We start from the raw sequence: 12,348 nt of genomic DNA, 5'->3' as shown, positions 1-12,348 counted from the left end.
ATACCTCAGAAATATCTGCTTGATTCAAAATCCAATAGGTGATAAAGGTGGGAGCACAAAATCAAATGGAAAAAATGGGTTGTTTACTGGTTTGTGGTAGGAAAACTGGTGATTTTATGAAGTGGTCCAAATGTGAATTCCTGCCCAAAACTGCAGGCAAAGGTGAAATCCAGATGGATTTCACCCATAGAAGGAAATATGAAGTCAGCAAGAGAAGGTGCAGAAGAATAACTTTGTGATCTAAGAGTGAAGAAGGAGTTATTAAACCAACCTCAAAAGCACAAATGTTAAGGTGATTTTAGAAAGACAAGAAATGTCTATATTCATGCTTTTTATATAAAGAAGCACTTGAGTTTTATAAGCATATCTTCTGTAAGTGTTGATGAATGATGTACTGTATGGTGACTAAATAACATAATTAAAGAAATGTTGAAACCATTCTCTGGAAATAATGTTAACTGCTCAGAAAAGGAAAGTGACATGAAAAGTTCCCCAAGGAATTTGTTCAACAAGGGATATCCAGGATTCATGAACAGGCAGGTGGAAATTGGGAAAAGAGCCTTTGCGTTGCTGAAAATTGACCAGGAAATACTATCTAGAATAAATAAGAAACCAGTGACATTCAGAAGGAGAAACCTCAATACAGAAATGAGCCAAAGGTATGAGCAGAGAACTCACAGAAGGAGTAATACAGACACACCAAAGGATGGTTTTAAGACAAGGAAAAGACAGAGTAAAATGACCATGGACTACACTGTGCACCTATTCAATTCCCCAGATTAGAAAGTGCCCAATGTAAGTGGAAATATGGGGAGAAAGCAATCCTTGAGGCCTACTGGTGAGAACAGAGAATGGAAAAGCACAGACTTAACCTGCTCTGTGCACCAGGACATGTGTTCCTTAGCAACTATCTCAATTGCTCACACCTGTTTGAAGGAGGCATGTTAGAGGATGTTTCTGTAGCATTGCCTGTAGTGGGGAAATGGACAAGACCGCTTGGGAACCATAATTAGGAAGAGGACAGGTCACATGGCCTGGATGCAACTACTGGATCCCCAGGTAGGAGTTCAATGCACACAGAGCAGTGTAAAGGGACCTGGAAAATGATCTTGAGTGAAAGAAGCAAAGGCAGATGAACACTCTAGCATAATTCCATTTGGGCACATGAAAAATAGAGCACCTGAACTATTCTGGATGATACTGTAACGGTGTGTACAAGTCACTATACATTTGCCAAAACCCAAGATGTGCAACACAGACAGTGAAACCTAATGACCAGTGGCCTGAGTTAATAATAATAATGTAACCATATTGGTTCACCAACTAGAACAAATGGATCACAAGAATACCAGATTGTACAAGGTTTAGCAACAACCCTGGTCTCAACCCACCAGATGCCAGTAGCATCCCCTCCCTCCCCATGACCTGTACAACCAAAAGATCCTTCAAGCATGTACAAACATTTCCAGTTGGGGGGGGGGGGTTGTAGATTCAGTCCCAAACAAGAATTAAAACCTAGAAGCTGCAAAGGGCACCTTGAGTAAAGAACTCAAGACCCAGAATGGGCAGCCAGAGAGGACTCTCAGCAGCAGCTCAAGGCTAAGAGTCTGTCTTATGACCCTCCTCCCAGACCCTATCTCCATCCCAAGTCTGGGCCTTGATCCCCACAACTGTCTGAGTATTGCTACCTACCCTGTCCCTCCTGGTCCCCCTTAGCCTGGGCTGCCACTTCCAGGAAGCAGCCAGCAGGGGAGGACAGAAGAAGTTCTCCTGCCTGAGGCTGTCAGCAGCACACAGGGGCAGGTGTGGGGCCAGACCTCGGGGCGCCTGGAACTGATGCTGTGTGCTTTATCCCTGCTGCAGCTTCCCAGCAGGCTGCTCCACAGGGCCTCCCAGGACACCAACCTGCAAGGCTGCCCTCAGAGTCTGGAGAGGCCAAGAGGATCATCAGAGGGCCTCCAGGGACCTGCAGCCTCTACTCCTTCCTCCAACACAACCAAGGCTCCCTACTTCTCTCTCTGCCCAGAGAGCCCCAGCTGCTGCTGAGAACTAGGAGCTCCCAGTCCTGGGGGAGACAGGGCAAGATTAGATGTCCTCAAGTCCTTGGTGTCAGGGCAGGGTCAGAGAAAAGGCAGGAGCTGAGCAGCCCAGAGTGGGAATCCAGGGCTCTGATGTGGAATCAAGACAGTTGGAGGGCTCATCACAATAAAGTCATTAGAGAACGGGTCTTGAAGAGTTGCTTCTCTTGGTCAATAGACGTATTCAGTGTCTTCTGGCCAAACTGGATAGCCCCACCTCTCTTTGTGGTCAAGTTCTTCCCTACCCCTGTTGTCCTGGTGGTCCAAGCCAAGAGTCTACATTAACATATGCCTCTCTGTAATATAATCAAACTAATATTTGGTCTCCTGTGTTGTCCTTGTTTACTGACCCTCTGATGAGAGTCTGTGTATGCTCATGAGATGACTGGTGGCTGTGGGTTTAAGGTTACAACACATCTTCTGCCTCCAACTCCAATATCTGGCCTCATCTTTGATAATAGTTTAGATCCACAGAAGGCCCCCTTCCTGGATCCTCAGACATATGCTTTCTCAAACCCCAGCATGGGAGTCAGACAGACCTAAATTTCCATGGGACCCCTTCACTCACGTGTTGTGTGACCTCCACCAATATTTCTTATCTTTATAATAGGAGTATCCATACCCTTGACCTCTCTTCTGCCATCTTGAGATAGCACTGTACCCTAAAACACGTCCCTTAGATAGATTCAAGTAAAACACAGGAATGAGAGCTTGATGTTTTACTGAAGGTAAAGTAGGGCAGAAGGGAAAGGGATTTCTATAAGATGTCAGATAGCAACACACTTTTAATATTCTGTATGTTTTTTTAAAAAATTTTATTGTTATGTTAATCACCATACATTACATCATTAGTTTTAGATGTAGTGTTCCATGATTCATTGTTTGTGCATAACACCCAGTGCTCCTTGCAGAACGTGCCCTCTTTAATACCCATCACCAGGCTAACCCATCCTCCTACCCCCCCTCCCTGCTAGAACCCTCAGTTTGTTTTTCAGAGTCCATCGTGTCTCATGGTTTGTCTTCCCCTCCGATTTCCCCCCCTTCATTCTTCCCCTCCTGCTATCTTCTTTTTTTTTTTCTTAACATATATTGCATTATTTGTTTCAGAGGTACAGATTTGAGATTGAACAGTCTTGCACAATTCACAGCACTCACCAGAGCACATACTCTCCCCAGTGTCCATCACCCAGTCACCCCATCCCTCCCACCCCACCCCCCACTCCAGCAACCCTCAGTTTGTTTCCTGAGATTAAGAATTCCTCATTTCAGTGAGGTCACATGATACATGTCTTTCTCTGATTGACTTATTTCGCTCAGCATAATACCCTCCAGTTCCATCCACGTTGTTGCAAATGGCAACATCTCATTCCTTTTGATGGCTGCATAATATTCCATGGTATATATATACCACATCTTCTTTATCCATTCATCTGTCAATGGCCATCTTGGCTCTTTCCACAGTTTGGCTATTGTGGACATTGCTGCTATAAACATCGGGGTGCAAGTACCCCTTCGGATCCCTACATTTGTATCTTTGGGGTAAATACCCAGTAGTGCAATTGCTGGGTCGTAGGGTAGCTCTATTTTCAATTTTTTGAGGAACCTCCATACTGTTTTCCAGAGTGGCTGCACCAGCTTGCATTCCCACCAACAGTGTAGGAGGTTTCCCCTTTCTCCGCATTCCCGCCAACATCTGTCATTTTCTGACTTGTTAATTTTAACCATTCTGACTGGTGTGAGGTGGTATCTCATTGAGGTTTTGATTTGGATTTCCCTGATGCTAAGTGATGTTGAGCACTTTTTCATGTGTCTGTTGGCCATTTGGATGTCTTCTTTGGAAAAATGTCTGTTCATGTCTTCTGCCCATTTCTTGATGGGATTCTTTGTTCTTTGGGTGTTGAGTTTGATAAGTTCTTTACAGATTTTGGATACTAGCCCTTTATCTGATATGTCATTTGCAAATATCTTCTCCCATACTGTCAGTTGTCTTTTGGTTTTCTTGACTCTTTCTTTTGCTGTGCAAAAGCTTTTTATCTTGACGAAGTCCCAATAGTTCATTTTTGCCCTTGCTTCCCTTGCCTTTGGCGATGTTTCTAGGAAGAAGTTGCTGTGGCTGAGGTCGGAGAGGTTGCTGCCTGTGTTCTCCACAAGGATTTTGATGGACTCCTGTCTCACATTGAGGTCTTTCAACCATTTGGAGTCTATTTTTGTATGTGGTGTAAGGAAATGGTCCAGTTTCATTCTTCTGCATGTGGCTGTCCAATTTTCCCAACACCATTTGTTGAAGAGACTGTCTTTTTTCCATTGGACATTCTTTCCTGCTTGGTCAAAGATTAGTTGACCAGAGTTGAGGGTCCATTTCTGGGCTCTCTATTCTGTTCCATTGATCTATGTGTCTGTTTTTGTGCCAGTGCCATACTGTCTTGATGATGACAGCTTTGTAATAGAGCTGGAAGTCCAGAATTGTGATGCTGCCAGCTTTGCTTTTCTTTTCCAACATTCCTCTGGCTATTTGGGGTCTCTTCTGGTTCCATACAAATTTTAGGATTATTTGTTCCATTTCTTCGAAAAAAGTGGATGGTATTTTGATGGGGATTGCATTGAACATGTAGATTGCTCTAGGTAGCATTGACATCTTCACAATATTTGTTCTTCCAATCCATGAGCATGGAACGTTTTTCCATTTCTTTGTGTCTTCCTCAATTTCTTTCATGAGTATTTTATAATTTTCTGAGTACAGATCCTTTGCCTCTTTGGTTAGATTTATTCCTAGGTATCTTATGGTTTTGGGTGCAATTGTAAATGGGATTGACTCCTTAATTTCTCTTTCTTCTGTCTTGTTGTTGGTGTATAGGAATGCCACTGATTTCTGTGCATTGATTTTATATCCTACCACTTTACTGAATTCCTGTATGAGTTCTAGCAGTTTTGGGGTAGAGTCTTTTGGGTTTTCCACATAAAATATCATATAATCTGCAAAGAGTGACAGTTTGAATTCTTCTTTGCTGATTTGGATGCCTTTGATTTCTTTTTGTTGTCTGATTGCTGTGGCCAGGACTTCTAATACTATGTTGAATAGCAGTGGTGATAGTGGACATCCCTGCCGCATTCCTGAGCTTAGGGGAAAAGCTCTCAGTTTTTCCCCATTGAGAATGATATTCGCTGTAGGTTTTTCATTGATGGCTTTTATGATATTGAGGTATGTACCCTCTATGCTTATACTCTGAAGAGTTTTGATCAAGAAAGGATGCTGTACTTTGTCAAATGCTTTTTCTGCATCTATTGAGAGGATCATATGATTCTTGTTCTTTCTTTTGTTAATGTATTGTATCATGTTGATTGATTTGCAGATGTTGAACCAACCGCGCAGCCCAGGGATAAATCCCACTTGGTCGTGGTGAATAATCCTTTTAATGTATTGTTGGATCCTATTGGCTAGTATTTTGGTGAGAATTTTTGCATCCATGTTCATCAGGGATATTGGTCTGTAATTCTCCTTTTTGATGGGGTCTTTGTCTGGTTTTGGGATCAAGGTAATGCTGGCCTCATAAAATGACTTTGGAAGTTTTCCTTCCATTTCTATTTTTTGGAACATTTTCAGAAGAATAGGTATTAATTCTTCTTGAAATGTTTGGTAGAATTCCCCTGGGAAGCCATCTGGCCCTGGGCTTTTGTTTGTTGGGAGATTTTTGATGACTGCTTCAATTTCCTTAGTGGTTATAGGTCTGTTCAGGTTTTCTATTTCTTCCTGGTTCAGTTTTTGTAGCTGATACATCTCTAGGAATGCATCCATTTCTTCCAGGTTATCTAATTTGCTGGCATAGAGTTGCTCATAGTATGTTCTTATAACTGTTTGTATTTCTTTGGTGTTGGTTGTGATCTCTCCTCTTTCATTCATGATTTTGTTGATTTGGGTCATTTCTCTTTTCTTTTTGATGAGTCTGGCCAGGGGTTTATCAATCTTGTTAATTCTTTCAAAGAACCAACTCCTAGTTTCATTGATCTGTTCTACTGTTCTTTTCGTTTCTTTTCATTGATTTCTGCTCTGATCTTTATTATTTCTCTTCTCTGGCTGGGTTTAGGCTTTATTTACTGTTTTTTCTCTAGCTCCTTTAGATGTAGGGTTAGGTTGTGTACTTGAGACCTTTCTTGTTTCTTGAGAAAGGCTTGTATTGCTATATACTTTCCTCTTAGGACTGCCTTTGCTGCATCCCAAAGATTTTGAACAGTTGTCTTTTCATTTTCATTGGTTTCCATGAATTTTTTAAATTCTTCTTTAATTTCCTGGTTGACCCATTCATTCTTTAGTAGGATGCTCTTTAGCTTCCATGTATTTGAGTTCTTTCTGACTTTCCTCTTGTGGTTGAGTTCTAGTTTCAAAGCATTGTGGTCTGAAAATAGGCAGGGAATGATCCGTCTTTTAGTACTAGTTGAGACCTGATTTATGACCTAGGATGTGATTGATTCTGGAGAATGTTCCATGGGCACTAGAGAAGAATGTGTATTCCGTTGCTTTGGGATGGAATGTTCTGAATAGGTCTGTGAAGTCCATTTGGTCCAGTGTGTCATTTAAAGTCTTTATTTCCTTGTTGATCTTTTGCTTAGCTGATCTGTCCATTTCAGTGAGGGGAGTGTTAAAGTCCCCCACTATTATTGTATTGTTGTCGATGTGTTTCTTTGTTTTGTTATTAATTGCCTTATATAATTGGCTGCTCCCATATTAGGGGCATAGATATTTACAATTGTTAGATCTTCTTGTTGGATAGACCCTTTAAGTAGGATATAGTGTCCTTCCTCATCTCTTATTACAGTCTTTGGTTTAAAATATAATTAGTCTGATATAAGGATTGCCACCCCAGCTTTCTTTTGGTGTCCATTAGCATGGTAAATGGTTTTCCACCCCCTCACTTTCAATCTGAGGGTGTCTTTGGATCTAAAATGAGTCTCTTGCAGACAGCATATCGATGGGTCTTGTTTTTTAATCCAATCTGATAGCCTGTGTCTTTTGATTGGGGCATTTAGCCCATTTACATTCAGGGTAACTATTGAAAGATATGAATTTAGTGCCATTGTATTGCCTGTAAGGTGACTGTTACTGTATATTGTCTGTGTTCCTTTCTGGTCTATGTTGCTTTTAGGGTCTCTCTTTGCTTAGAGGACCTCTTTCAAGATTTCTTGTAGGGCTGGTTTCGTGTTTGCAAATTCCTTTAGTTTTTGTTTGTCCTGGAAGCTTTTTATCTCTCCTTCTATTTTCAATGACAGCCTAGCTGGATATAGTATTCTTGGCTGCATATTTTTCTCATTTAATGCTCTGAATATATCCTGCCAGTCCTTTCTGGCCTGCCAGGTCTCTATGGATAGGTCTGTTGCCAATCTAATGTTTCTACCATTGTAGTTTACAGATCTCTTCTCCCGAGCTGCTTTCAGGATTTTCTCTTTGTCTCTGAGACTCGTAAGTTTTACTATTAGATGTCGGGGTGTTGACCTATTTTTATTGATTTTGAGAGAGGTTCTCTGTGCTTCCTGGATTTTGATGCCTGTTTCCTTCCCCAAATTAGGGAAGTTCTCTGCTATAATTTGCTCCAGTATACCTTCTGCCCCTCTCTCTCTTTCTTCTTCTTCTGGGATCCCAATTATTCTAATGTTGTTTCGTCTTATGGTATCACTTATCTCTCAAATTCTGCCCTTGTGATCCAGTAGTTGTTTATCTCTCTTTTTCTCAGCTTCTTTATTTTCCATCATTTGGTCTTCTATATCACTGATTCTCTGTTCTGCCTCATTTATCCTAGCAGTTAGCACCCCATATTTGATTGCGCCTCATTAATAGCCTTTTTGATTTTGACTTGGTTAGATTTTAGTTCTTTTATTTCTCCAGAAAGGGTTTCTCTAATAACTTCCATGCTTTTTTCAAGCCCAGCTAGTATCTTTAAAGTGATGATTCTGAACTCTAGATCGGACATCATACTAATGTCTGTATTGAGTAGGTCCCTGGCAGTTGGCACTACCTCTTGTTCTTTTTGTTGAGGTGATTTTTTCCACCTTGTCATTTTGTCCAGAGGAGAATAGATTAATGAGAGAACAAAATGTTAACAGGGTAAAAAGGTCCTCAGAAAATATACTCTAAACAAATCAGAAAAGACCTGAAGCAGGGGGAAAAGATAGGGAAAGAGAAAAAAAGGAAAAAAAAAAAAGAAAAAGAAAAAGATTAAGATAAAAACAGACAAAAACAGAGCAAAACAAAACAAAAAAACAGAATATGATCAAATATGATCAGGCTGGTACATAGATCAGTGCCACACACTAGATTTTGGGTGTATTTTGGTCTGTTAGAAGAAAGTGCCTCTCAAAATTTTAAAGAAAGAAAAACTTACATATGTACAAAAATAAGGGTTGATATGATGAAGGGATGGAATATAACTGTAAAGATGAAAATTATAAAAAATTTTATAAAAGGAATTGATAAGAAGCTGTTTGAAAAAAGAAAGAAGAGGATTTTAAAAAAAAGAAAAAAAAAGGGAGAGAATGTGATCAGGCAGGGGAGTAGAAAAAAACCATACACTAGAGATTTAGGGTATATTTTGATCTGTTAGAAGAAACTATCTCAAAAATTTAAAGAGAGAACAACTTATATATATATATATATGCCAAAAATAAGGGTAATCACTATGAAGGGATAGAATATGACTCTAAAAATGAAAAATAAAAATGTTTTTTAAAAAAAGGGGATTGATAAGATGTTGGTTGAAAAAGGGAAAAAGAAAAATTAAAAAAAAAAAGACAGTTTAAAAAAAATTAACTTTGAAAGACTACAGAATCATGGTAAAAAAGCCATGGATTCTATGTGCAGTATTCCCCTAGCGCTGGAGTTCTGCTGTTCTCATTGATGGGTAAACTTGGTCTTGGCTGGCTGTTCTTGCTGATCTTCTGGGGGAGGGGCCTGTTGCGGTGGTCCCCAAAAGTCTTTGCTGGAGGCGGAATTGCCCCGCCATTGCCCGGTCTGGGCTAAGTAATCTGCTCGGTTTGCTCTTGGGAGCTTTTGTTCCCTGCAAGCTTTCAGTACAGCTTTGGAGGACGAGAGTGAAAATGGCGGCCTCCCAATCTCCACCCCAGAGGAGCCAAGAACTCGGAGCCCCGCTCCTCAGTGAGCCCCCAGAGGAAAGCAGTCAGTCACTCCCATCTCCCTGGTCTCCAGCCACACTCCGTGCTCACCCATCCTGTGACCACGCATTTCTATCTCTGGCACATGACCCTGTGCAGAATCTCCAAACCCAGCAGATCCCTGCGGTGCTCTCCTGCACCCCTCCTCCCCGGGGGAGGAAGGGGAGTGTCCCCGGATCTGCCGCTTGTTGGGTCCCTGCTGGAGGAGCAGTGGCCCGACTGTGCCGCGGATCACAGTCTATGGCAACCCCGAGCTGAGAGCCTGTGCCTTGGCTCCATCTCCGCAGCCAGCTTCCCTGCTCCAATACCTGGGAGCTCTGCCACACTCAGGCACCCCTGGTCTTTCTGTGACCCCGAGGGTCCTGAGACCACACTGTCCCGGAGGGTTCCACCCCCCGCTTAGCCACCAGAGTGACATCCCTCAGCGGAGCAGACTTCTAAAAGTTCTGATTTTGTGCTCCGCTGCTCTATCACTTGCCAGAAGCGGCCAACGGAGGCCCCTCCCCCACCGTCTATCCTCCCGAATATCACCTCGGATTCACTTCTCTGCACATCTTCCCTTCCAGAAAGTGGTAGCTTTTCTGTTCAGAGAGTTGTTGCTATTCTTTTCTTCGATCTCCTGTTGAGTTTGTAGGTGTTCAGAATGGTTTGATCCCTATCCAGCTGAATTCCTGAGACCAGACGAAATCCGGGTCTCCTACTCCTCCACCATCTTGCTCCCCCCCACCAATATTCTGTATGTTCTTATCCAAACCTTCCCTTCCTCACTCTCTCTTACTCTTTACTTCACATTCTGACATCCCACACTCAACACAGATCAACATAGAAACCTCCTTATGGTCTATCCCCTCCAAAGACAGCAAGAACTATAAAGAGTCAGCCATCTTCTTGGAGACAAATAGTTTATTTTCTCTTGTGCATTTATTATAATTAAAAATAATACTTATACAATGTTGGACATAGCACCTGATCAAAAAAGCCCCAGTGCTGGTGGCATTCATTATTATGCTTACTTCTGTTTATCCTTATGGGAGAAAAGGGGAGGATCTGCCCTTCTTGTCTATGCAAGAAGAACCCTGTGTATCAGTGGACAGACACATCACTGTGATGGTCCCCACCAGCCCATAGGTAGATAACACATTCTTAGACATAGGTAACAGGATGTATGTCATCACATGGGAGCAAGAATGAGAAATGATGATCAGTAGTGCCTATGCAAATGGGGGGGGGGGCAAAAAACTGAAGAAAAACAAACACCTACCATGCATCCAACACCTATGGATGCATCCAACAATACCTGTTTGTATTCTTATATATTGAATCTCTACAACAGTCCTATGGAGACAGACATTATTACCCCTAGCCCTAATATCATATTTCCTCACCACCAAGCTGACCATCAGGTGCTTAGGGGACTGAATTTCCTATGGAAGCTTTTCTTTGTGGCATTCTTGAGCTCCTTATTCCTGAGGCTGAAAATGATTGGGCTGAGAAAGGGAGTGAAGACCGTATAGGTCGTGGCCATCAGAGTGTTACTGTCCATAGAATGGGGGCCCTTGGGCTTGAGGTAGATAATGGAGGCAAAACCGTAGTGCACAATGACCACGGTCAGGTGGGACACACATGTGGAGAAGGTCTTGTGCCTGCCCTCAGCAGAGGGGATCCTTAATATGGCAGCCACAATGAAGACATAGGAGAGGACAATGAGGAATAAACAGCCCATCAGAGCTGTGACACACACCAGGATCACACCCAAGGTGACAGAGGATGTCTCCTTCCCACAGGCCAACTTTAGGAGGGAAAGCACATGGCAGACAAAATGGTGGATCTCATTAGACCTGCAGAAGGTGAGGTGAAAAACTATCAGGGTCACCATCATCCCCATGACTGAGCCACCAGCCCAGGTCCAGGACACTAGACGGGCACAGGTGTGGGTGCTCATGAGCACGTTGTAGCGCAGGGGGTGGCAGATGGCCACGTAGCGGTCGTAGCCCATGATCATGAGCAGGAAGGAGTGGGTGAAGCCGAATGTGAAGGAGAAGAACATCTGGCTGGCACAGGCCACAAAGGTGATGGTGTGGTGGCTGGAGAGCATGTCAACCAGCATGCGAGGGGTGACAGCAACAGTGAACAGAATCTCAGAGGTGGACAGGGCACACAGGAAGAGGTACATGGGCATGTGCAGGCTGCGCTCACTCCACACAGTGGCCATGATGATCAGGTTCCCCAGCAGGGTAAATAGGTACATCAGCAGGTACAGCAGGAAGAAGGCAGGCAGGAGATGCTGTGGGAAGTTGGAGAAGCCCACGAGGATGAATTCAGACACCATGCTATAGTTCTGACCAGCCACAGATGCTGCATCTGCTCAGATCACAGGGAATGAAGGCGACCAGAATAAAGATCATGAATCTATACATTAATAACCTAGAACATCTACAAAATGGAGGAACTTTAAATGCATTGTGTTAGGATTTGGAAAATGACAATGATACTCACTGTTTCTGCTGTTCTTTAGCATGGAACTAAAAGCCCTGAGCAGTGCTCTAAGGAAGAAAAAAGAAAGAAGGTATGAGGATTTGACAGGAAGAGACCAGCTCACACACCCAGAAAAAGCAAAAGAATGAAGTCAGAACATACCACAGCAAGAGAGAGCACAGATCTGCAGAATATGAGATCCACTTCCAAAAACCAGTATTTCTCATAGAATTACACCAGTAGTAATCATTCAAAATATGAATTTGAAGTAAAAAGTAAGATACTATTCCCAGGAGTGACCCAAAGTGTAGAGAAACAGCTCTCTAGCATTTTGGCCTGGTGATTCCTTTACACTCAGGAAAATTTGAGCCTCTAATGGACTTTTGTTTTGGTACATTATCACTCCCCATGTTCACCATATTAGAAAGGAACACTGAGATTCTCTGAAAATATTCAGTTTTGGATACATTCAAAAGATGAGTAAATCTATTCAATGTCTTTATAAGTAACATATTTTTTGGAAAGTAACTACTTTTACAAAATGAATATTTAGTGACAAGAGTGGTGTTTTGTTTTTTTTTTAACATTTTAGCAAATTTGTTCCATGCTGGCTGGGTGGGAGACAAGATGATGCTTG

The 12,348-nt window shown here is 42.4% G+C and overlaps 1 protein-coding gene across 1 annotated transcript; it reads right to left on the bottom strand.

Annotated features, from left to right (window-relative positions):
- Positions 1-10,635: 10,635 nt before the first annotated feature.
- On the bottom strand, positions 10,636-11,754 carry LOC118005583 (olfactory receptor 10H4-like). The gene is made up of 2 exons (XM_034997550.1): positions 11,733-11,754; positions 10,636-11,597 (listed from the first exon to the last, which is right to left on the bottom strand). Exons 1-2 carry the CDS (start codon positions 11,752-11,754, stop codon positions 10,636-10,638), a joined length of 984 nt encoding a protein of 327 aa, XP_034853441.1.
- Between the last annotated feature and the right edge of the window lie 594 nt (positions 11,755-12,348).

Source organism: Mirounga leonina, unplaced genomic scaffold (assembly GCF_011800145.1).
Source record: "Mirounga leonina isolate KUSES-001 unplaced genomic scaffold, KU_Mleo_1.0 Mir_94, whole genome shotgun sequence".
Lineage (NCBI taxonomy): Eukaryota > Metazoa > Chordata > Mammalia > Carnivora > Phocidae > Mirounga > Mirounga leonina.
This window is presented reverse-complemented; position numbering and strand designations above follow the sequence as displayed.